The following is a 27,718-nucleotide window of genomic DNA, read 5'->3' on the forward strand; positions in this document are numbered from 1 at the left end:
ACCATATGATCCAGCAATTCCACTTCTGGGCATATATCTGGAAAAGACAAAAAAGGTACATACACCCCAATGTTCAAAGCAGCATTATTTACAATAGCCAAGACATGGTAGCAACCTAAATGTCCATCAACAGATGAATGGATAAAGATGTGGTATATATATACAATAGAATACTACCCAGCCATAAAAAAGAATGAAATGCCATTTGTAGTAATATGGATGGACCTAGAGATTATCATACTAAGTGATGTCAGACAGAGAAAGACAAATATCATACATCACTTACATATGAAATCTAAAAAAGTAATACAAATAAATTTATTTACAAAACAGAAACAGACTCACATAGAAAACATTTCAGCCATTCTAGTGAGTATATATTAGTATTTCACTGTGGTTTCAGTTTTCCTTTTCTTGCTGATTAATGCAATTGAGTGCTTTGTCATGTTTTGGTCATCTGCATATTCTCTTTATGAAATGTCTAATCTATTGCTCATTTTTCCATTGGATTTTCTTATTGATTGGTAGAAATTCTTTCTACATCCTTCATATGATTTCTTGTCAAATATATGTATAGTCAGCCCTCCATATTCACAGCTCCTCATCTGCAGATTCAACTAACCACAGACCAAAAATATTTTCTAAAAAATTCCAACAAAAAGTTCCAAAAAACAAAACTAGAATTTGCTGCATACCAGCAACTATTTACATAGCATTTACACCGTTTACAACTACTTACATAGCATTTACACTGTGTTAGGTATTGTAAGTAATCTAGGGATGATTTAAAATATATGGGAGGGGCTTCCCTGGTGGCGCAGTGGTTGAGAGTCCGCCTGCCGATGCAGGGGACACGGGTTCGTGCTCCGATCCGGGAGGATCCCACATGCCGCGGAGCGGCTGGGCCCGTGTGCCATGGCCGCTGAGCCTACGCGTCCGGAGCCTGTGCTCCGCAACGGGAGAGGCCCGCATACCAAAAAAATAAAAATAAAAATAAAAATAAAAATAAAAATAAAAATAAATAAAAAATAAAATAAAATATATGGGAGGATGTGTGTATGTTACATGCAAATACTATGCTATTTTATACAATGGATTTGAGCATCCTTGGGTTTTAGCATCAGATGGGGGTCCTAGAACCAATCCCCTGCTGAGAACAAGGGACTGTATTCCAAATACCTATTTTCCAGTCGGTGGCTTGCCTTTTCACTCTCTTAATGATGTCTTGGAATGAACAGAGCTTCTTAATTTTAGTACAATCGAATGTTATTTTTGTTTATGGTACATTTAGTGTAATCCATTTAGTGTAATTTAAGTAATCCTTCCATACCCTCAAAGTGTAGCAGAAACATGTTCCAAACATTCAGGATTTTCTGCCTATTATTGATTACTAGCTTAATTCCATTGGGGCCAGAGAACAGTCTGTAAGATTAATCCTTTGGAATATGCTGAGACTAATTCTATGGCTAATTTTGGTAAATGTTCCATGCACACATGAATTGAACATGAAATCTACAGTTACTGAGTTCATGTTAATTGCATTGCTTATTGGACCATGTTCAAATCATGTGCATGCATGTAAAATGTATGTGTATATATGTACATATACTGTTTATGTCTCTGCTTCATCTGTCATTGAAAGAAGTATGTTCAAATCTTCTCCTAGGATTGTGGTTTTGTCTATTTCCCCTTTAAGGGCTTTCTACTTTTTTGCAAGATTAAACATTTTTAAATGTTTGAAAATATCACACCAGTAGAGTTATTTCACAGAGGCAGAGGTTTGTTCCCATTGTTTCTCAGTGTCATACTGTACATTATGAAACTCATTAAGCAATTCTGTTCAGCTTCATATTGCTATAAATTGAGAGTTTTAGACAAATATTTATAAAATATCTTTCTATAGTTGATTAGAGTCAATAAAATTACTTTCAGAATCTGACTACACTGAACTTAAGAAGGTGAAAAGCTGAATAGCTTTCAACAGACTGAACTAAGCCCTATCTGCTAAGAGAATAAGAAATGAAATTGAGGGCTTGCTGAACTGGGCCCCAAAATGTTACACATTAGAAGTTAGGGTGGCCTGGATTCAAATGCTCAGCTTCAAATACTCCCATTCCTGACGGGATTGAGATGATCTGAGATTGCTAGTGCCCTTAGCCTAGATTCCTACTAGAAACAACGGTAGGAAGATTATGCCATATTAGGGCTCAAATAATACTCAAGTAGAAATAACTCAATTAGAAATAACCAGCACTCAATTAGAAATAATCTGACGTAAGACCACATGACTAAAGCCTAAGAGAAAAAATACACAATAGAAAGATTCACAGGACATACAAATTTAGATTTGTCATACCTGTTTATTATAACTATGAAATGTCCTATATCAAGTAAAAGCTTTTGCCATAAAATATACCTTATTTGATATTAAAATAGCTGTATCAGCTTTATTTTAGTGTTGGTAAACACTTATTCTATTATTTTACATTTAACCCTTCTGTGCCTTATATTTATGGTGTCTCAAGCATTCTGACATTCTTTGTTTTTTACTTGGATTATTATTAAACAATAATATTGTTTAATAATAATATTATTAATTAATAATATTAATATTCTCTATAATAGTACAGAGAATATTAATATGGATAAGCATAAATAACTGAACATATGAATGTAGCCAAACTCGTACCCTACTTGTTTAAAGTCTGGCATTCTTAAATGCAGAACTTAGGCGATCTAAGTTTTTTTTTTAATTGAGAGACTAGAGCTAGATGAGTTTTCACTGTTCAAAAGAGGAAAAAGGCTGGTATAGCTTTAAGGCTTTTAAAGAAGATCTCATTATAATTACTTAAAAAGCACAATTAAATCCTTCAAAATGCAAATATGCTTATCAGTAACTAGAAATGAGTATCACTTCTATATTTCCAGATATTACTATTCTAGACAAAAAGCACATTTTAAAAAATTGATAATTATACAGATATTTAAAGTTAATTTAATATATAGTCAATTACTCCATGATTTATACTAATGGCAAGATTAATCCCCCAACACAAAAACAAAAACACATGTAGAACAATTTAATTTGGTGCCTGAAAAAGAAATGTTCCAGATAATAATACATCAGTGTTAAATTCCCTGATTTTGGTGTCTTATTCTTAAGGAATACACACTGAAAAATTTAGCAATAAAGAATTATCATGTCTTCAACTTTCAAATGGTTCAGAAAAAAATTATTCATAGACACATGTGGGAGAGAAGAAGAGAAAATAAAACAAATGCGGAAATAATAGGGAATGTGGATGAAGGATACACTGGAGTTCTCTGTACTATATTACTAATTGAAATTGTTTCACAATAGTCTTTTTGATCCAAATGAAAATAAAAATAAAAATAAATGTTCCAGAGTAACCAGCGCCAACAACCACAGTAAAGAAAACAACAAACTCATAAAGGCATACAATGGGGTGATGTGACTAATGCTCACACAAAGAGTCATGAATTTAAATTTTAATCAGAGAGAATGAGTAAGCTCCTGTCCAGAATGAACACTGCCTCTCAGTATCAGTGAGTACATGAGAGTCTTCTCTCACCATCATTCAAGATTATAAATGGTTCTTTGAAATTAGGTATATATTTCTGTTAGAAATTCAAATAGATTTTCACCACACATTATGTCACTATGGTATAAAAGTTAATGTCATAATCATAAAATAAGTTTCATAATGTATCTCTGGGACCACATGCCTTAGATTAGCAGCCTACACAGTAAAAACAAAGATATTTTTATTATGCTTCTCACATTAATATTAACAGGCTAATATTGCATATTAATAGTATTAACATATCAATTACATAATATTAATGTATTTTGATAGACTATAGAGAGCATTTACATTATTCTGCTTTGGATGCATATAATTCATGTTATTTTTGGACAAAAATTATATTCAGCAGAAACAAATAATTGAGGTAGAAATATTTAATTTATTTATGAATTAAGTCTACCATTCTTGGAGGTACAGTTTTACTTTAAACAGAAATATCAGAGAGATATTTGAAAATTGCTGAGTAAATCTTAAAAGTTATATGAAAAAAAAAATTTTCAGTTATGTGTGGTGATGAGTGTTAACTTATGGTTTCACAACATATACATACATCAAATCATTATGTTGTCACCTAAAACATTATATGTCAATTATACCTCAATTTTAAAAAAAGCCAGTGAGCAGAAATATAATTCTGGTACATCATACATTAAAACATAAATTAGAGGGCTTCCCTGGTGGCGCAGTGGTTAAGAACCCACCTGCCAATGCAGGGGACACGGGTTAGAGCCCTGGTCCGGGAAGATCCCACATGCTGCGGAGCAACGAAGCCCGTGCGCCACAACTACTGAGCCTGCGCTCTAGAGCCCGCAAGGCACAACTACTGAAGCCCACACACTGCAACTACTGAGCCCACGTGCCTACAGCCCGTGCTCCGCAACAAAGAAGCCACCGCAATAAGGGGACACGGGTTAGAGCCCTGGTCCGGGAAGATCCCACATGCTGCGGAGCAACGAAGCCCGTGCGCCACAACTACTGAGCCTGCGCTCTAGAGCCCGCAAGGCACAACTACTGAAGCCCACACACTGCAACTACTGAGCCCACGTGCCTACAGCCCGTGCTCCGCAACAAAGAAGCCACCGCAATAAGAAGCCAGTGCACCACAACGAGAGTAGCCCGCGCAGCAACAAAGACCCAACGCAGCCTGAACGCAGCCATAAATAAATAAATAAATCACTTAATTAAAAAAACAAAACATAAATTAGAAATAACTCTTACGCACCTCCTGGATTCATGCTCAAGGTTTTTGCCTAAATAAGCACATTCCCCCAATATATTATAACATACCACATATTATATTTAAATGTCTATTATATTTATTTTTTTGAATTTTATTTTTTATACAGCAGGTTCTTATTAGTTACCTATTTTATACATATTAGCGTGTATATGTCAATCCCAATCATATTTAATAGATGTTTAAAAAGAGAAGCTCTAAAAAACCACTGCCTCATATTATATATTCAAATAAGAAGAACTATTATAACAGGAGTACTCTTAATCGACCTCAGATTTACCAACAATTTCCATTAACTCTGTAAAACTAATATCTATATTAACTAGCATCCTGAAAGCTACTCTCTGGCTACTATTTTTTTTAATATATAAATTTATTTTATTTTTGGCTGCATTGGGTCTTCGGGCAAGCAGGGGCTACTCTTTGTTGCGGTGCCCGCGGGCTTCTCATTGCAGTGGCTTCTCTTGTTGCAGAGCATGGGCTCTAGAGCGCAGGCTCAGTAGTTGTGGCACACGGGCTTAGTCACTCTGCGTGGCATGTGGGATCCTCCCGGACCAGGGCTCAAACCCATGTCCCCTGCATTGGCAGGTGGATTCTCAACCACTGTGCCACCAGGGAAGCCCTCTGGCTACTTTTTGATATACCTGATACTTCTCTGATCTGTTGAGTTCAGAGTTTACCAAATGTCAGTCATAAATAGTTATTTCATGAGAACCAAGTTGAATACTCTGGAAAAATATGAAAAAGCTAAGTTACTAAAAAATTTTGGTATAGGGCAAAGACAGTAATTATTTCAAGTGACTATTCTTCATAATAACATTTATTGTTATTCTGAAACTATTATACACATTAGGACAAAGCAAATTTGTCACAATCTTAATGTTATTTTTTTTAAATAAAGATTTTCAACATACATGAGAAGAAAGTTACAAATATCAAAGAAGTAAGAATCTAAATTTGAATAGGAAGTACTGAACTCAGGATCTAGGACCTATTTTCTCTTAAAAATAAAACACATATTCTTAGTTCTCTTCAAAAAGGCCTAGAAACAATTACCAACTTAACTAGTGCCCAGGTTATTATTGCTAACCATCATTTCCTAATAAAAGTAACCAGGGCTGCCTTGGAAAAACACCCGATTTTAGGTCTGGTGAATAAAATGTACAAAACAAACCTGGAACATGGTTCTTTACCACAAAGCAAAGAAACTCTCAAAGATTTCTGGGGCACAGAAGCCAACTTGAAGGTTCCCATGACAAGTCCACTCTTCTGGTTTGCCCCTCTGGGCCCCCCTTTTTCAGTGTCTTTTATAGGCTCCGTGTTCTGCCTCTGACCAATAAACATTTTTTTGTATTCCATTCTGGACTTACTTTGGTTGTCACTCTATTTCTGTCACATTTCCTTGCATTATCTTTTCTACTGACAAATTTTCAATACAAGTTTCTCTGCTATAACACGATGAGTTACTGAAAAAAATCCTCAGGCTCTACAAAACTGCACAGAACTTATAAGAAAAATAGGGTTTCGGCAGTCTGCTCAAAACCTATGCAACTTTGTAATCTGAGTGCTAACAGAAAGTATAAATGGTCCCAGGCCAGGGACTTGATTAGGACCACCAGCTCAATATGAACAGAGAATGCCACAGCAGATATTTTAAACGCACAAAAATAAAGTGGAAAGAATGGCAATACTTTAATCAGAGCAGGACTGGCACATGCTGAGACAAAGCAGTGGAAGTGCAGCTATAAGCCAGTGGGACCGCCATTGAACACCAAGTGCCAAGAGTTGAGGGTTCACCTTACGGTGGAGGTCCACCCAGAAACAGGCATTTGTTTGTGTGGGGTTGTTTTTTTAAATTTTCTTAAAATACAGACAAGAGAATGCCTATTCACAGTACAGCAACTGACGTAATTAAGCACTCTTTTCCTGTCTAGATGATTATATATCTACTGCCACTATCCTATCTCCCCTTGCCTAGAAAAAACTGCATATGAATCAATATAATTTTTGCATTATCCTAACATCATTTTCCCATTTACCAGTCACTTATGAGCTAATTCATGTTGCAGAAGCACACACTTTGGAGCATACTGTGCCTCTGTAAGTCCTAAAGTTATACCTCCTGCCCAAGCAGCACCCTGAGTTCCAGATGTGCATAACCGACAAAACACTTTTGTTCAGACAAAACACTCCCACGTGGATAAGCCCACAGGTATTTCACACGTAACAAATTAAACTCATCTCCCTTCACGCTCCCCAACCACCCCCAGCCACACTTTCTTCCAAATCTCAAGTAAACAGTCCACCATTCATCCACTGCCCAGTCTGGAAACCTGGAAGTCAACCTTGCCTCCTTCTCCCCTTTATCTCTCACATCCAATACATCATCAAATCCCACCAAGTCTCCTCCTAAGTATCTCCCTTAAATCTATCTAATTTCCGCCCCCCTTCATTATCTCCATGCTAGTTCAAAATCACCATAATCTCCCTCCTGGATCCCTGCAAGAGCTTCCTGAATAATCTCTTTACAACCAATCCTAACCTCCCTACAACCTGTTCGTCCCACAGGAGAGTCCTCTGTCTAAAATGCATCATTCAAGCCATTTCCCTGGCTAAAAGCACTTTAAAATGGCTCTCCCTCTTGATCTCAGGATAAACAACTTATATCTAAGAGGACTGATCGGGCTTCTTGCTTACCTCTCTAACCTCAGAACTGAACCGCTATCTCCTTCATACTCCCAAATCTAGACACACTTAACCTTTCCAAACATGAATTCTCTCATCTTCACAAATACTATTATCTTCTCACTCACACACTATTCTTCTACACTGCATCAACCCCTTAACACGCTTGTACCAACCATAGCGTATTCCTCCACTATCCCACCTTGTTTGTCCCTGGCTGATTCCTCTTTAAGTCTCAGCTTAAATAAAACTTCCTCCAGGGTGCTTTCCCTACACCATCTCCATCACTAAAGTACTCAGACATACACACACAGTTGAGGCCGGTACTCTTATGTATTCCCAGACGACTCTGTACCTGCCTCACAAGACAGTAAGCTCCGTAAGGAAGGAAAATATATCTATCTTGCTCACTATTCTATCCCTAGAGCCTAACCAGTATCTAGTACATAGCAGACATGCAGTAATTTTTGCTGGTTGGGTGAAATAGCTGAGAACAACCTCATATTATTGCTAAAATCATAACAAACCTCTAGTTAGTCTTACATCTCCTACCTCCATATATCCTTAGGAGAATGAGCTCATTTTATGGGCAAAAGGAGCTCCTTTGCCCCTTTCTTCTCTGTGAAATAATCTGATGCCTCCTCAATAAGACACAGAGCCCTCTAGACCACAAATCATCCAACGCAACATAGTGGGGATAAAGTGGAGGCAGGATGAGAATGGCACAGAGGAAAGGTGCCTGCCACTTGACCAAGAACCTAGGGTGCTTTCACATTTAAAAAATGAAATGAACCAAAAACCTGACCAATATGCCCACAGGCAATGGCCAAGGAAATGGAAAAGAACTCCCTGTAGATCTGAGAATCTGCAAGTCTGTGAAAGTTGCCAAGAATACCCATAGGCCTGGAAAGTAAAAGTTCTACTTCCCAGAAATCAATACCTTAAAATGGGGATGGAGATGGGGCAGGGGCAGGCAGTAAAGCCAAGTTCCTGGTTAGTAAATGGAAGCACTTTCCGATTCTCTACTTAGATATGTTTGGGCTAAAAGTCAGGATGAAAAGAGTAGAGGGAAGGAGAGAATAAAGGGCTCTATCTAATAAGATAGACAAGGGATGAGATGGAGTTAAACAGCATAGGAACATTTGTTAGAGGGTAATCCATTGTGTATTGAAAAATAGAACCCAATGCTTACCTATGAAAAAGGCTTACTGAGAAAGTAAATAACCCTAAAAATCTATTATGAGAAATTCTGCAACTAAAAGCAACCCTTACTCTTCCCTAATAAAGCAGAAGGAAATCTAAATAGAGAGAATCCCATGGGGGAAAGGGAGGCACCTACCCTTCTCTATCAAGAAAAAGATCTCCATCCAGGCTTGGAGAAATGCCAACAGTGAACACAAATGAAAATGAATGCACATAAGTACATATTCTGAACACTTAGAAATCCAAGGGAAATTTCTTCTCTATTCTTCCTTTCACAGATCCTGCCCTGTTATTAATCTTCCGTCTTAAAGGAGGCTCTTTTTCATATCTTATTTTTTGGCCACGCCACAGGATCTTAGTTCCCTGACCAGGGATCTAACCCAGACCCTGGCAGTGAAAGCGCCGAGTCCTAACCACTGTACCGCCAGGGAATTCCCCATATCCTTTTTTGTCTGATTATTCTTCCTCTCTTAATATATTTTATTGCTTTCTCTACAACACAACTTTGCCTGTCAGTATAGTCCTTTTATTCTTACTTCCCAGGGCAACTGCACTGCAGTAACTTCCTTTAGTCTCTGACTGATCATCCTTTTTTTTTTTTTTTAATATTTTTTTGATGTGGACCATGTTTAAAGTCTTTATTGAATTTGTCGCAATATTGCTTCTGTTTTATGTTTTGGTTTTTTGACCAGGTGGCACGTGGGATCTTAGCTCCCCAACCAGGGATCAAACCCACACCCCCTGCATTGGAAGGCGAATTCTTAATCACAAGACTGCCAGGGAAGTCCCTGACTGATCATCCTTTATCTTTGCACATTTGCGTCAGGTCTAGTCTCATCACAGTTAACAACTGGCTGTTTCCACCCTAAACCCACAAAGGACAAATAAGAATCAGAGTTCAATGCATACCTGTTTCATATTCATGTATCTGAAATCAAGTAACCTTGATCTACACAAGAAGCAGCCTTAGCAATAAGAATGTCTACCATTCTTATTAGACAAAAACGCTGTAAGGAAAGAAAATTACAGGACAATATTCCTGATGAACACAGATGGAAAATCCTTAACAAAATATCAGAAAACTAAATTCAACAATACATTAAAAGGATCGTATACCATGATCAAGTAGGATTTACTCCTGAGATGCAAGAATGGTTCAACATATGTGAAATCAATGTGATGCACCACATTAATAAAATGAAGGATAAAAATCATATGATCATCTCAATAGATGCAGAAAAAGTATTTGATGAAATTCAATATTCTTTTATGATAAAAACCCTCAAAAAATTAGGTATAGATGGAATGTACCTCAACATAATAAAGTCCATATATGACAAGCCCACAGCTAACGTCATACTCAACAGTGAAAAGCTGAATGCTTTTCCTCTATGATCAGGAATAAGACAAGGATGCCCATTCTCACCACTTTTATTCACCATAGAAAGTCCTAGCCAGAGCAATTTGGCAAGAAGAATAAATAAAAGGATCTAAATCAGAAAGGAAGTAAAACTATCTGAAGATGACATGATATTATATATAGGAAACCCTAAAGATGCCACAAAAAAATGTTAAAACTAGTAAACAAATTCAGTAAAGTTGCAGGATACAAAATCAATACACAAGAATCAGTTGTGTTTCTGTACACTAATAACTTTCAGAGAGAGAAATTAAGAAAACAATCCCATTTACAATTGGATCAAAAAGAATAAAATACCTAAGAATAAATTTAACCAAGGAGGTGAAAGAGCTATACACTCACAACTCTAAGACATTGATGAAAGAAATTGAAGAAGACACATATTATGGAAAGATATTCTGTGCTCACTGATCAGATGAATATTGTTTAAATGTCCATACTACCCAAAGCAATCTACAAACTCAATGTAATCTCTGTCAAAATTCCAATGGCATTTTTCACAGATACAGAATAATCAAGACCTCAAATAGCCAAAGAAACCTTGAGAAAGAAAAACAAAGCTGGTAGCATCACACTTCCTGACTTCAAATCATATTATAACACTACAGTTATCAAAACACTATGGTATTGGCATAAAAACAGACACATAGCACATAGACCAGTGGAACCAAAAAAAAAAAAAAAAGAGAGAGAGAGAGAGAACGCGCCCAAAAATAAAACCACACAATATGGTCAATTAATTTTCAACAAAGGAGTCAACAGTATACAATGGGGAAAGGACTATCTCTTCAATAAATGGTATTGGGAAAACCAGATATCCACACGGAAAAAAATGAAACTAGACCTCACTCTATACACAAAAATCAGCTCAAAATGGATTAGACTTGAATGTAAGACCTGAAATCATAAAACTCCTATAAGAAAACATACGGAATAAGCTCCTTCATACTGGTTTTGGCAATGATTTGGGGGACTGACACCAAATGCAAAGGCAAAAAAGCAAAAATAAACGTGAACTGCATCAAATAGAAGCTTCTACACAGCAAAGGAAATCATCAACAAATGAAAAGGCAACCTATGACATGGGAGAAAATATCTGCAAACCATATAACTGATCAGGGGTTAATACCCAAAATACACTCAGCCCTCCATACCCGCAGATTTAACCAACTGTGAATTCAAAATATTTGAGAAAAAAACTCCAGAAAGTTCCGAAAAGCAAGATTTGAATTTTGCTGTGCAACAGCAACTATTTACATTGTATTTTCATAGCACTTACACCGTATAAGTAACCTAGAGATGATTTAAAGTATATAGGAGGATATGCATAGGTTATATGCAAATACTACATCATTTTGTAGTAATTCTTCCCATAAGAGCATGTCTCAGTGACATTAATTGTGGCTAAACTCAATCTGATTCAGTAGCTCCCATTTAACTGAGCACTAGTCAGTTTTCCATGTGCCTGGTTTGTGTTCCAAAAAGTCTTTTGGAGATTGTATATGCTCACTGTTTCCAATCCAGTTCCCACTCCTTCTCTATTCATTAGAGTATACCCCTTCTAAAGTATGCCTTAAAACTTTTAATTTTCCATTATATTGATCACAAAACCCTTTTGCTTGCAGCATCTTTAGGACACTTTGAGAAACACAAAAACAATACCATATTGTAAACATATTTTGAGTTGGCTTGGGGGAGCTAATTTTGTTTCTACTGTAAAATGCATTGGTGGGAAGAGAAAAGGGAGGAAGGGAGAGAGGAAGGGACAAAGAAAGGGAAGAAGGAAAAGGAAAGAAACTTAAAAGTTTTTAAAATCCAATTCAGTTGGGAGGGAAATGTAGGTAGCACTACACATACAGAATAAAAATAAGAATTTTTTCTGTTCTATATCTACTTAAAATTAATTTTAACTTTTAAAGCAAATTTGCCTTTCCATTATATATTAACTTGAGAAAATATGACTAGATTTTTAAAGTAAAGGGTAAAGGAAATTAAAATTCTTCCTTCTTAGGAAACAATGAATTATTCTTTCAAATTGCTATTCAAAAAACTTTTCGTCTCTTTCAAAAACATTGTAATGACATAATCTTACATACTTTTAATTAACCAAGTGAAGAACCACTCAGAAACATTTTTATTTTACAGTATACCAAAATATCAAGTAAACATTTGAATTTCTGAAATCTGAAACGTAATAGAATTTAGTCATCCCCTCTACAAAGTGCTGTGTTACTCTCCATGGTAAACAACAAGGGACAGTAAAACTGTCATTTTCATTGCTGGAAAAATATTTTTTTCTATAGTAAAAAAGAAAAAATAAAATTAAATAAAAATCAAGCTCTATGGCGCCATCTTTTGGATTGTTCAAGTTTTCTTATAATTCTTATAAGAAACAATTCATTGATCAGAATCAAGATAAAGACAGAGACAAAACTATTTGGCTACCTTTTTGTAAGCTATATTTGCTCTATCTTAGTCTCATACTTTTATATTAGGATTTAAAATGTATCCATAAAACAATTACCTATAATACTAAAATTCTACTAAAAATTCTGAAAATAAAGGCCTTCTGAATTAACAAACTGCATGTTCTCAACACTTTATGGCAGTGGTTCCTAAAGTGAGGCATCCCCACTATCACGAGCATCATCAACATCATCTGGGAACTTTTAGAAATGCAAATTCTTAGGCCACACTTCAAACTGACTAAACTGGAACTGGGGGGGGGCGGTGAGAGGAGTCAGCCTTTTTTTTTTTTTTAAGTCCATCTTTATTTTTTTTTTTATTATATTTTATTTTTGGCTGCGTTGGGTCTCTGTTGCTGCGTGCAGGCTTTCTCCAGTTGTGGCGAGCGAGAGCTACTCTTCATTGTGGTGCACGGGGTTCTCATTGAAGTGTCTTCTCTTGTTGTGGAGCATGGGCTGGGGGCGGTGAGAGGAGTCAGCCTTTTTTTTTTTTTTAAGTCCATCTTTATTTTTTTTTATTATATTTTATTTTTGGCTGCGTTGGGTCTTCGTTGCTGCGTGCAGGCTTTCTCCAGTTGCGGCGAGCGAGAGCTACTCTTCATTGTGGTGCACGGGGTTCTCATTGAAGTGTCTTCTCTTGTTGTGGAGCATGGGCTCTAGGCGCGCGGGCTTCAGCAGTTGCAGCATGTGGGCTCAGCAGTTGCGGCACGTGGGCCCTAAAGCACACAGGCTTCAGTAGTTGTGGCGCGTGGGCTCTAGAGCACAGGCTCCGTAGTTGTGGCGCACTGGCTTAGTTGCTCTGCGGCATGTGGGATCTTCCTGGACCAGGGATCAAACCCATGTCCCCAGTATTAGCAAGCGGATTCTTAACCACTGCACCACCAGGAAAGTCCCGAGTCTGCCTTTTAACAAGCTCTTGGATTCTGATACAAACTAACCTGTGAGAACCACTGCCTTCCAGCCCTTGGATTTTGATATGAGCTAACCTGTGAGAACCATTGCCTTTTTGAAAAAGGTCCACAGCTAACACTGAACTACACACTAGTTGGGAATCGCTAGTAGTTCAGCAGTTCCTAACCTTAGTTTCACATTGGGATTACAAGGGAGCTTTAAAAATGCCCGAGTCCTGCTCCAATATGTGATTAATGGTTCAGGAGGTAAGTAAAGCCTGGGCACCAGGATTTCTGAAAGACTCTCAAGTGATTCTAAAATGCAGCCAAGGTTGCGAGCCAAAGATCTAGAGGATTACATTTTCAAAAGCTAGAGTTCACTGAGTCTTATATTAAGCAACGTTTGTAAATGAGACATGAAAAGTTAGCCTTCAAAACCAAGATACATATAAAATCCCATTACAAGAAAAAAGAACTGATTCACTTCCAGTCTGTAAATTTTACTCTTTCAAAGGCTACAAAGATGTTTTTTAAAGCAGAATTTTTTTTTTTTTTTTTTTTTTTTTTTGCGGTACACGGGCCTCTCACTGTTGTGGCCTCTCCCGACGCGGAGCGCAGGCTCCGGACGCGCAGGCTCAGTGGCCATGGCTCAGGGGCCCAGACACTCTGCAGCATGTGGGATCCTCCCACACCGGGGCACGAACCCGTGTTCCCTGCATCGGCAGGCGGACCCTCAACCACTGCGCCACCAGGGAAGCCCCAGAATTTTTTAAATAAACAATTTATTAAATATATACTGTGCATTCCAGGGTTGTTATGAACATGCTAAAAAAAAAAGTAGTCCTCACCTTTACAGACCATCTAATATACTTGGGCATATTTCATAATAACTGACAATAAAGAATAAATGCCAAATGTGGAGTAAAGATTGAATGCACTGAGTCAATGAAGGAAAAAAAAATCACATCTAATCATAGTGGTATTTAAGACTGTTAAAAAATATAGGGTAGAACTTTCAGTCTTTAAAGATGAATTAGATGTAGAGTACATATGGGGCATTGTAGGTGGCAGACCTGATAGAAAAAAAGACACATAGGTTTGTTGTTTTTTTTTTTTTTTTAGGGGCAGGGCTGACAATATGTAGTATAAAAGAACCTTTCTCACTGAGGGGTTCCTCATCTGAACCAGAGATCACTGCAAAAGACTTAACTATTTTCTCAGTTTTTCCAAGCATGGTATATAACTGGTACCATTCTAGAATCACAGGGCAGAAATATGAATGCAGTTAATTCATTACATACAATCGATGTCTTGGGCACTAGTTCCCACTTAACATGACTCAATCACTTGGAGGACTTACTAAAACACATACTACTGGGCTCCACCCTTAGAGTCTGACTAATGTTTGCTCTCATCATTTTTATCCTTGTCCTTTTTTGGTGAGAGCTTCTCAAGTTTGTCCTCCACAGACACAACTTCATTACCTGTAATATGAAATTCAACTCCTTCTTATCTATGACCTTCAAAGTGGAATGTCAGGTTCTGCTATTGCATTTTAGTTTCCAGTCATCCTTCCTATGTTGCCTGTTCCCCCTTGTAACCTGCTGCCCTTTCATCTAAGCTTGTTGTCTACTTATGGGCTGTCTTTCCTATTTCATTGGAGCCACATCATTTTACATGTTATTAAGTATGCCCAATGTTTTTTTGTTTGTTTTCATTTTTTTCTGGTTCCTTTCACATTCACAGGGGGCTCTTCCTTCAAAGCTTCAGATTATGTTCCTTCCTTTTGTTCTGCAGAATTTTTTCAGGGAGCTCTTATTTTTCCCATCTTAACACGTCATTGACAAAGAAAGCACAATCAACTCACGCTCAGTACCTGCCACAAGCTGAGACGTACAGATTGCCCTTGATCCTGCTCCTAACCACAGGTGCTAATGGAAGCCCTTTCCCAAAATAATGTGCAGGATCTAAGCAGTTCTGATGGATAGGGTGTTTGGGATTAACATATGCAAACTATTATGTGTGGAATGGATAAACAACAAGGTCCTACTGTGTAGCACAGGGAACTGTATTCAATATCCTGTCATAAACCGTAAGGGAGGGGCTTCCCTGGTGGCGGAGTGGTTGCACGTCCGCCTGCCGATGCAGGGGAACCGGGTTCGTGCCCCGGTCGGGGAGGATCCCGCATGCCGCGGAGCGGCTGGGCCCGTGAGCCATGGCCGCTGAGCCTGCGCGTCCGGAGCCTGTGCTCTGCAACGGGAGAGGCCACAATAAAGGGCGGCCCGCATACCACAAAAAAAAAAAAAAAAAAAAAAAACCGTAAGGGAAAAGAATATGAAAAAGAATGTATATATATATGTATAACTGAATCACTTTGCTGTATAGCAGAAATTAACACAATATTGTAAATCTACTATACTTCAATAAAACAAATTCAGAAAGAAAGATCTAAGCAATTCCAAGTGCCCAAGAGACTTCATCTAGTGTGTGGTTTTCCTAGAAAGAAGGGGACATCTCCCAATGACTAAATGTTTGAAATACTTAACAAGTTCAATCTTTGAAATTCCACCCTTCAGCTTCCTACTACCTTCTTAAATCCTACCTTTTCCTGCCATGAAGACCTATTCTGACCTCTCACTTCTTTAAAGGCTTGTCTTTGTTATAGCCAGTGCCACACATTGGAACACTTTTTCTGTAATTATTTCACGTTCTTTCCAACTCCTTATAAAATTATTCAAAGCCAGTGAAATCTAAGATTTATTTACTTTGCATCTGTGCTATTACAAAGATTTGTCACCTGATAGAAATGCATTTTCAGAGAACTTCAAAAAGTATCCAAACACTTTCACTAAGGTGAGATTTTGTGCAGTAGATATAACTTAGGAACCACATCTCCACTATTCCGAGTCTAAAAAAACCTCAACATTCCAGTTTCTTTTCTGAAGCTGTTGAAAGCAATCAGTTTACTTATAAGTAGGAAAAGGGCTCTACGTAAGAAAAAAAAAGGATCAATTTTGTTAGTTAAGAAAGTTTACTAATTCAAGAAGCTGAAATAGCATAGAACATAATTAAGAACGTATTTTTTGGGGTGAAGCAAATATTATATCCCAAACCTGCAAAGCTCCAAACATGATTTGTTTCAACTTCTATTGTACTACATTCATTGTCTCACTTCTGTTTAATAATTAACTTATTTTTAACATAGCTCACATAACAATGATAAGAGTAAACAGTCTACTTACCCCACCCATTGTAATTCCATGAATAAGTGCAATATATGGTTTCTGGCAAGAATCTAAAAGAAATAGAGCTGTAATTAGTTACAATGCTTAAAATACATTTTATTTTTCCAAAAATCACATGTTACATGAACTCTGAGTATTTTCCCTAAGAAATTTTTGCAAGAAATATCAAAGTAGACTAAACATATGGCTTATAAAATATGTTCTTTTTAAAACATCAGTCCATACACAATCCTGATCATCTATTCATTACTATGAAAAACTCAACACCTCAATTTGAAACAAATGAAAGCCTATATAACTCAGCTATTGAGAAAAACAATATTTGCCTTATAAGCCACTGATGTTTATGTAACAGTTTTTTGTTTGTTTGTTTGTTTTTTGCAGTACGCGGGCCTCTCAGTGTTATGGCCTCTCCCGTTGCAGAGCACAGGCTCCGGATGCACAGGCTCAGCGGCCACGGCTCACGGGCCCAGCCGCTCTGCGGCATGTGGGATCTTCCCGGACCGGGGCACGAACCCGTGTCCTCTGCATCGGCAGGCAGACTCTCAACCACTGCACCACCAGGGAAGCCCAACACAGTTGTATTTTAAAGAACATAATTTGTCTTCTATACATCTAAAGAAGTATCTGGATACAAAGAGAAGTGCAGCATACAGGAAAAAACAAGGAATGGGAGTTAAAAGACCCAAATTTTAGTCTCAGCTTTGTCATTAACTGGCAATTCAACTATATTCAATATATATACTGGCATTAGATACTTATATACTGGCAATTCAATATATATATATATGTGTATACACATATACGCATGTAAGTTATATGTATACATGCCTATCATACATGTGTATATCATGTATATAATATATAGATAAGTTTCCCTACCTATTAAATGATGAGACTTGTCTCAGAAGTTCCTTCCAGCTCAAAAATCCTGTAAACTTTTACTCTGTTCCTTTTCCTCTGAAGAGGAAGTTGTGCACAACATAATATAAATCACTGTACTTCTATTACAGCTTGTTGCCAATATAACTTCCTTACCAAAGACCAATATAAAAGTGCAGTTTTGATCCATCTAGCAATTCTATAAATATTCCCAATCTGCCAAATGAGCCACTGAAGTACAATTATAATTTAACATTCACAAGGACTTCCACAGCCCTCAATTTTTAACTATAATTCCCTAGAAACAATGGAAACAAATGTCTCTATTGATTGGAGTGGACATGCATACAAATATACCATTTCAGCTACAGATACATAAATTTTAGATATGAAATATCAGAAGCTAATTGATGCAGGAAAACACAAGGCCAGAATCTGTCAAATTCCTTAACTACTAAAATATGTCATTACAATGTATAGAAATTATATCTGGAAGGCTTTCTCTCTGTATATTAACATTTTACCAAACTCTTCTCAAACTGCTTAGAGGTTTTCTCCCCTCTTCTTTTATTTAGTATAGAACTGCACTGTCTAATATAGTAGCCAATAGCCAAATGTAGTTATTTAGATTATAATTAATCACAACTAAATAAAGGTAAAATTCAGTTTACTGATCACATTAGCCCCATTTCAAGTGCTCATTAGCCATGTGTGGCTAGTAGTGATCATATTGCACAGCACAGAAACAGAATACTTTTATCATTACAGAAAGTACTATTGGACAGCGCTGGTATGAATTTTTAGAAAGAATAAAACATCCTAAGTAAAACCTGATCTGTAGAATTATAGACTCAAAGAAATGAGAGCTCTCCATTCAATGTGGCTCACTGAGTTAAACTGGGAAACAGCCTCGTCTCCCCACTCCTACCTCAAAGACATAAAAATTCTAGAAAAAAATTTTGTTTTCAATGTATATCCAAGTTCAAAGCCAAACAAGGGAAATCCTCAGGTGCCAGAAACAAATAAACTCAAAGCTAATAGCTGTGTGGAAGCTACAGCCAAAGATTATGAGTGAGTGTGTGTGTGTGTATCTGTTCTGAGTCAGGAATAACAGGGGCCACACATAACATGCTATGAGTAACTACCTGCATAAAGCCTCACGGCAGGAAGAGCTATACGATTTGTAAAACATAGCTAGAAAAACTCTATCTGCTGATTCTAAAACTCAGTAAGCTCCTGCCCATGAGAGGAAGAGAAAAAGTCAGAAAAGTGGATGCTCAAGCACTGGACCACTACAACTGAACAAACAAAAGAAAATACCCCTAACAAATTTGGAATAGAAGTAACGTCTGTGGGCTTCCCTGGTGGCGCAGTGGTTGAGAGTCCGCCTGCCAGTACATGGGACACGGGTTCGTGCCCTGGTCCGGGAAGATCCCACATGCCGCGGAGCGGCTGGGCCTGTGAGCCATGGCCGTTGAGCTTGCACGTTTGGAGCCTGTGCTCCGCAACGGGAGAGGCCACAACAGTGAGAGGCCCGCGTACCGCAAAAAAACAAAAAAACAAAAAAAAAAAAAAGAAAGAAGTAACGTCTGTAACTTGGTAAAAAGTATATAAAATGATTATATACTAAAGAATGAAATTTTAAAAGCTTTCCCATGGACATCAGAAATAAGACAACACCACAATCATTCAGCATTATAATAGAGGTCCTAGCCAAAATATAACAAGAAAAGTCATAAGTATACAGACTGGAAAGAGATGAAAAAAATTATGTGTAGATGGTAGAATTACCAATGTAGAAAAGACAAGAGAACCTACAGAAACATCATTAGAACTGATAATAAATTTCAGCAGGGTTGCTGGATGTAAGAACAAAATACTAAAATCAAAAGCATTTCTACATGCTAGAAATAGTCAATTAGAAAATGTAATAAGAAAAATTACTATTAAATGTAGTAACAAAAAAAATAAGCTGTCTAAAAATAACCCTTAAAAAATCATTTTTTTCTTTATGGAGAAAATTAAAAAACATTATGAAAGGACATGAAAGTCAATCTGATGAAAATGTTCTAAAACTGATTAATGGCGATGACTGCATAAGCTTATTAAATATCAAAATAATTTTTAAAGTCATTTGAATTTTTAAAAACCAAAATAAAAAAAATTCATTTGAAAAATCAAAAGTCCAAGAGTAGCCAAGAAAATCTTGAAAGAAAACAAGGGTAACTTGTCCTACCAGAGAGAGACATATCTTAAAGCTATAATAATTTTGACACTGTAGTTTTACCATATGTACAGACAAATAGGCCAATGAACAAAGTTGCCCAGAAACAGACCTGGTCACATATAAGAACTTGATATATGATAGAAGTATCATTAAAACCAGTGAGGAAAACAAGGACTATTCAATCAAAGGCATTACAACTTCTGGCTTTCTAGCTGAAAAGTAAAAGTTAGATGATGTCACATGCAAAAAAATTCCAAGCACTTTAAAGACTTAAGAGTATAAAGAAACAAACTATTAAAAGAAAATATAAAAGAAGATCTTAAAAACCTCCATGTTATTAAGCATTTTTTAAATGCAAATATCAGAAATCATAAAGGAAAAGAATGAATACATTTCATCTCAAACAAAAACTTGTATATACCAAAAGATAAAGCAGCAGATTCAGAGAAGTGTATTTATAATATATATGATCTACAAAAGTGAAGAATCAGAATACATAAAGACTTATAAAATCAGTAAGAAAAAGACAATCCAAAAGAAAGATAAACAAAGGATGAAACTGAAAAGAAAATCTAAATGATTAACATAAACACCTTCTACTTCACCTGCGTCCAATGAAGTACAAATTAAAACCACAATAAGATATCAAGCATACAAAGTTTAAAAAAAATGACAGAAAGGACATGTAGAAAATAAAGTCTTATACTTTAGAGAAGAATTTGGAAACACACTGAAGATAAATAAACTCTATGATCCATCCATTCGACTTCTATTATTTCTAGAAATTTTTGCACATGGGCACTAAGGGTGTACATATAAGGGTGTAACAATCTGTATTAGTAAAAAGCTGAAATAATCTAAAATAACCACTAATATAGAACAGATTAAGTAATATGGGGTAATTGAATAATATAATAACAGTTACATTCCATGTTATTAAAAACTTATGGAATGGTATACACAGTAAGAAAGTACTTATGCAAATTTCAAAAACACAAAGTAATACTACTTTTGTTCATAAATATGTAGTAAAAATATAAAGTACAGTCTAACTGGATGTGCTAAAAACTAATGACAATGGTTGCTTCTGAGGAGGGATACTGGTTGCTTCTGGAGAGAGAAAGAAATGGCACTGAAGCAAGCAATGAAGTAGACTGAACAGTAATTTAAAAACTCATAGTATTCTATTTAATTTAAATAAATTTCAAAACATCAAGCAAAAATAAAATATAGTGGTCTATTCATTCTGGGCTGGTGGGTACACAAGTATTTATTATATTATTCCCTGTAACTGAACATTTGAAACACATGCTTGATAAATATAACTACTGTGTCACTTCCAATGAAATCTGGAATGATGACTATAAAGAAATTTCATCCCAGAGTTCCTCAAGAATTCAGAAATGACACTTCATTTTATAGAGAAAACTGGCACCCAAGTTTTTTGTTTTCCAAGAAAGCCAACCATATGATCAGAATCCATGTTTCCATATTGATTATATGGCAAATAGTAGTTAAGTATACCCTATTTAATAATCAAGTATGAATTGTTCTGGAATGAGCAGTCAGACTACTTTAATCAAGTTTATTCCTGGCACAAAGTATATAAAAGATTAAACAAGTGTCTGTTGATTACATTTTAACAATTCATACTGTGCAGCATATGTCTTGATTCCATTTTCAAAGCTCTCAGCAGAGCACACATACCAATAGCATTGTTCAGCATATATTCTTCTCTGAAGAAATCTTGAGCTATCTTCAGATTTGCCTTTCTAGCTTCTGAGATCACTACAATAAAAAAAGAAAAAAGAAGGATTACAAATCAAACAAAGTGTTTTCCAGTCAATATAGTCAAATAGAAAAATTTTAAATAATGTGATAGTAAGTACCAGGGGGAAAGTCTAGAATGGTTTGTTAAGGTTCTGAAGTCACCCATGCCACGGACATATTAGCCCCAAATCCAAAGTCCAAAGTCAAAACTTCACGGCAAAAATTCTTATTCAGAACTTCTTACAAAGTGTTATACTTAAATTATAAGTTATATATTGGTACAAAATGCATTTTCTTTTGACTATTTTCTGTAGCACCTAAATGAATGTTTGCTGGATACATGTTTCCTTTGGTAATATATCTTAACACAAAGTACATTATACATATACACACAAAGAAATATATGCACATGTGCATGCACACACACACAGAGTTCTATATATTCCATCTAGTTAAATACTTCTGCCACATTCATTTCACCACAGAACATTTGCTGAGCATCTACCAGGTACCACGCACTGTTTTCAGTGCTGTAGATAACAAGACAGCAATATAAGACGGCTGCCCTGGAGTTCAGACTAGTAAGACAGACTACTGAGCTACACTCCTTGTGTCATGCCCACTCTAAGGTTGGGGTGCTGTGGGAATGTGAGCATAAGAGATGTAATTAAAAGAAGCCTTCCCAGGGACTTCCCTGGCAGTCCAGTAGTTAGGACTCCATGCTTCCACTGCAGGGGTCACAGGTTCGATCTCTGATCAGGGAACTAAGATCCTGCATGGCACACGATGCACCCAAAAAAAATAATAATTTAAAAAAAAAAAAAAAAAAAGGCGACTTCCCAGAAGAGAGAACTCTGAGCCAAATGTGAACAACAGGTAAGGATTTCCTAAAAATGAAAAGTTCTGAAAAGTGAAAAGTTCTGAGTAGAGAAAGGAGTACCTACAAAGGCACACAGGCAAGAAAGAATAAAATCAAGAAATTAGTAGTTTTAAAAGACTAAAGGAGAATGGTAAAAGGTGAGGCTAAGAAGGTAAATGAGATAGTAATATCCTTATTTATTAGTATCAATGGAAATATAACCTCTCAAAGATATTGCTACAGCATACAAATGCCTGTCTTAATAAGCAGGTGCTCAGTAAATATCTTAATAATAAATAACAATCAAATGGCTTCATTTCTATTGCAATTTTCTATTATCCAGAGTTCCACAGTCCAATCTACTATACTCCTACTATAGTCAATGTCAAAACCACCATCAAACCTCTCTTCCATACACTTCAAGCTCATATGCTTTTCCTGTCTAAGTCCTATGAGAATTACCTACTAAAACACAAATATATAATATATACATTTACTTCTTTTATGGGAAAGAGTTACATAAAAATTGTTGACTATTAATAGATTTTTAGACTAACTTCAGAACTCTGATATAGCTTCCTTCAAAATGTTCCAACCAAATATTGACTTTTTTCTTGGTTTTTAAAAACAAAGGTTTGGGAAATTCCCAGGTGGTCCAGTGGTTAGGACTCAGTGCTTTCACTGCCGTGGCCCGGGTTCAGGCCCTGGTGGGGGAACTAAGATCCTGCAAGCCGCATGGGGTGGCCAAATAAATAAATATTTTACAAAAAAAAAAAAGGTTTGATATCTAGTTTTGTCATTCTGAGGCTTTCACCAATAAAACCCCTAAAACCCTCATCTATTATCTTTTATCATTTCTCCCCAATACTAAAAGAAAAGGAGTGTAAATTGCATTGTCTGTGGAATAAAGCTCTTTTATCTCAGAAATCTTCTGATATTTCCTTCTAATCTTATTCTAACCAATCAGTTCCATATAAATTAAATGATGTTTAGTAACATCATTTAAAAATTTTTTGTCAGGGCTTCCCTGGTGGCGCAGTGGTTGGGAATCCGCCTGGCAATGCAGGGGACATGGGTTTGGGCCCTGGTCTGGGAAGGTCCCACATGCCTCAGAGCGGCTAATCCCATGTGCCACAACTACCGAGCCTGTGCTATAGAGCCCGTGAGCCACAATTACTGAAGCCCGTGAGCCTAGAGCCTGTACTCCACAACAGGGAAGCCACCACCACTCCGCAACAAGGGAAGCCCGCGCACTGCAACAAAGAGTAGCCCCCGCTCACCACAACTAGAGAAAGCCCGTGGGCAGCACTGAAGACCCAAGACAGCCAAAAATAAAATAAATAAATTACAAAAAAAATTTTATTTTTCAGAGTGCCCACGTACTGTCTTGGACTGTGATGTTTAAAAGAAACTAAATTTCCTAGAATTGAAATCTGTTGCTTATACATGTGAACTAGAATAATTCTAGAATTTTTAACTGTATTTCCAAACAGCAATATAAAGTTAGGCCTATATTCAAAAATAGCTCACAGTCAGAAGAAGCTAAAATCAATACATAAGGCTCTGCCCATCTGTAAACTGACAAGATCAAAAGCCCAGCTCTTGAGGAAAGATTAATTCCAGGCTGAAAAACAATGTTTTAAAAATATTTAAGTAGTGGGCAAAACAAATTCAAAAATAATTCATTTAACAAGTCAGTCGAAGCAACTGAAAATTTTAAAGTGAAATTTTAAGACTCAGTTATTTTAAATTTAATAGATATTTGAAATTATGTCCTGAATCAAGCTTGTTTCTTCCTATTTCAAATGTAATGGTTTACATAATATTATAAATATGGTAAATAGATCAACCTGAACATTATCATCTTAACACAATACAAAAAATATAAAAAAATAAAACACAAAGAAAAAAACCATCCCAGGAACCTACCAATTCCATAAGAAACAAAACTCAAAATGTTTTCAGTATATATAAAATACTGACAACCAGTGGTAATAACATTTCTTCTCTCTTTTGTCTTTTGTTTTCAATAGTTAAATATGTACAGATTGACCTAAAGAATTAGAAAGATAAGGAGAATTAATCTTTTTATCTATCTCAGCATGTTTATTTAAACACAAAAAATATTGATAATATAATAGGATAAATACTACAATTAAGTGCATTCTTGCTTTGGGATCATGAACAATGGGAAAGCACAAAGTCATGGAAATATGTGAGAGCATGTCATGTTTGGAGAATGGCAAGTCACTCAGCATGGCCAGGTTGTCAGGCTTATGCGATAAACTGAATTGCTTAATAACAGCTATTCTAAAATAAAAAGCAGAATCACATACCATAACTGGACATTTTGTTCAGGATGATTCAGGGAAAGAGACAAGATACCTGAAGGGCACGTATGTAGTTAAAAAAAAAAAAAAAACAGCTGCTATTCTCATTTTTCTATTAACTACAAGAGGTAAGTCTTTAAATGTTTTCTTTTTCTAAGTTAACCACACTAAAAATGTATTAACTGTTTAACAAAAAACAATTCTAGAAAGTAAAGCAAATTACAAAGTATCACAAAAATTTGCTAATACCTTATCAGTTTTATTGGGGGAAAAAAGCATTTAGGTGAGAAGGGAAAAAAGTTTTTACCTCTGATATCACCTCCAGCACAGAAAGCCTTTCCACCAGCTCCCTTTATGATGATCAGGAAAGTTTCCGGATCTTGTTCCCACTTCTATCCAAATGTAAAAGAAGATGGTATAAGCATATCATAAATACAAACTAATTAATGATATATCCATATGCACATAAACACATGTGTATATATAGACATATGTGGCTATATACAAAGCATAAGCTTTATAAAACATATCCAGAAGAATGGATCCCAACTTCATTTTCTTTTGTGACATAAATTAGAGGCTATCACAACAAAGTTGCTAGATGAGTGCATTTTGTGATCCAAGTTTGATGATGGCAACTAAAATCTTTGTCACGGCAACTTTGAGACCAAGGTGAAAAAATATGGGCCTAATATATCGTCAGGTTGGAAAAATAAAATAAAGAGGGGCAGAACATAAGAAGAAACTTGGAGCCTTGTGAAAGTGGAAGAGGCTGTCTTCTGAGGCAATGAACTCCCTGTCAGTAGGGGTGCTCCAGGAAAACCACTTAGGAAAGCGCTGAGGACTCTAGAAGCAATGGGGCTTAGGTGCTGATCCCAGACAGTCAAGAGATTCTATGGGAGAGAATATCAGAAATATTCTCTAAGGATATACTTTCAGAAGGATCCATATGATTGCTTTAAGAAAATTACAAACCTTTAGCTGTGGATAAATCTGCCGAATCATACTAAGATTCAGTGCATTTAGGAACTTTGGTCTGTTTAGTGTTATCACTCCTGCACAACCTTTTCTTTCCAATAGGACTTCTGCTGCTGCATCTGTGTGCTTAGACATTCGCTGTGTAAACAAAGAATAACTTTAGGATAAAATTCATTACGTTTTTGTCACAAGTCAACATCAAAACATACATTAAATGCAAATCTTTCACACAATGTTAAGGTTAACTAATTGAGTGGATAACAGTACATCTGACAAAGTTTTCTAAAGTTATTTGGACTCTGTAGATAGACAATTCCAAAGCAAACTACATACACCTCTTAAATCTCTTAATTTTTATTTCTGAGTGAACTTAGTCAACTGATTTAAAATAGAACCCAGTCCATGGGACTTCCCTGGGGGCGCAGTGGTTCAGAATCCATTTGCCAATGCAGGGGACATGGGTTCGATCCCTGATCTGGGACGATCCCACATGCCATGGAGCAACTAAGCCCGTATGCCACAACTACTGAAGCCTGGGCGTGCCTAGAACCTGTGCTCCGCTACAAGAGCAGCCACCACAATGAGAAGCCCACACACTGCAACAAAGAGTAGCCCCCGCTCGCCACAACTAGAGAAGGCCCTAGTGCAGCAACGAAGACCCAATGCAGCCAAAAATAAATTAATTAATTTAAAAATTTGTTTCTAAAAAAATAAAAATAAAATCGAACTCAGTCCTAGAATTTCTTGGACTAAAAAATACTCTTAAATCTTTATTACTGTATACCAAGCAATATGTTAGGTACTTGGAAATCAAAGATGAATAGAGAGGGCAAATAATTCTGACTACAGTAGCTACCAACAACTTGGAGGGAAAAAAAGGTGATATTTGAGCTAGGCCTTGATATACGCCAAGAAAAAGAGGGGTGAAAATCCTGCAGAGTAACACATTCTAAAACATGAACAGCGAATATTTGGAAATGTTAAGATGTTAAACATGAGTGGAATAAAGGCTGATTAAGAAAATGAGTGATAGGAAAGTAGGCAGAATAAGTAGTTTAAGGCCAGATTATAGAATAAGCTTACGAAAGCATATAGTTGTGAAGAACTTGTCTATACACAGTTCTTAGGGCCTCACGCACCATGGTGAGTGAGGCAAGTGGCACATTTTGGAGTGGCTTATTTTGCTCCCCTTCAATACTCAGTGGTTCTACTTCCTTGATTAAACCCTTACTCATATGAAAAGACAATGATAGGCTAAAAAGCTGTACTTTTCAGATACCTACATCATTCTAAATTTTAAAGTAAAACAGATTTCATATTATACAAACATGTTACACACAAGTATTAATAAACTTTCATCTCTCTCCGTACTAAATTTCCTTTTTGCTTGAACCAAGTCATATTCGCCAGCCCCCCCAAAAAAAAACAAAAAAAGTTTCATGACTGTTTCCACTGAACGACTTTACATAAATTATCATCTAATATCAGAGACAATCCTTTAAAACTCTATTATTTGGTTTCAGCTCAGAGATGTTGAGAGCTGAAAAGATGCGTCTCCTGACCTTGTAACAAGAAAAAAAGGTGAACAGACTGAAAATTAATGGCTTTGGTGAACTCAGTCAGAGACAGGAGGTCACAGGGCAAACAGCCCCGTAATAAAATCTGGAGAGACGGGTGCCTTCAGGGAGATGCAGGACCAGTATATTTGCTTAGCTCAGGCAGAAGCCCTAAGGAAGATTAACTAGAATTTTTAATGATTTGCTAGAGGTCAAGTATGGGCAAGTGTGATAGTATGGAGCTCCTAGGGGTGGCGGGTGTCACAGTCATGGGGGGAGCTCCCATTCTTGTTGGCTTTTCCTCCTGGAACCCAAGCAGGTTCTCCCAGGGAAGACTGGAGAAAGCTCCCCCGTGTGGGGCTG

The 27,718-nt window shown here is 36.6% G+C and overlaps 1 protein-coding gene across 2 annotated transcripts in view; it reads right to left on the reverse strand.

Moving 5' to 3' along the window:
- The window catches only part of HIBCH (3-hydroxyisobutyryl-CoA hydrolase), a 90,271-nt gene that overhangs the window by 42,962 nt on the left and 19,591 nt on the right, over nucleotides 1-27,718 (reverse strand). For both annotated transcript variants that reach the window (XM_028480128.2, XM_007104440.3), the window contains 4 exons: nucleotides 25,797-25,937; nucleotides 25,129-25,213; nucleotides 21,570-21,650; nucleotides 16,751-16,803 (listed from right to left, as the gene is read on the reverse strand). In XM_028480128.2, the coding sequence (XP_028335929.1) occupies nucleotides 16,751-16,803; nucleotides 21,570-21,650; nucleotides 25,129-25,213; nucleotides 25,797-25,934 (357 nt within the window). In that variant the 5' untranslated portion in view covers nucleotides 25,935-25,937. The remainder of the gene's footprint in view (nucleotides 1-16,750; nucleotides 16,804-21,569; nucleotides 21,651-25,128; nucleotides 25,214-25,796; nucleotides 25,938-27,718) is intronic.

The sequence above is a fragment of the Physeter macrocephalus genome, chromosome 2 (assembly GCF_002837175.3).
Source record: "Physeter macrocephalus isolate SW-GA chromosome 2, ASM283717v5, whole genome shotgun sequence".
In the NCBI taxonomy this organism is placed as follows: Eukaryota; Metazoa; Chordata; class Mammalia; order Artiodactyla; family Physeteridae; genus Physeter; species Physeter macrocephalus.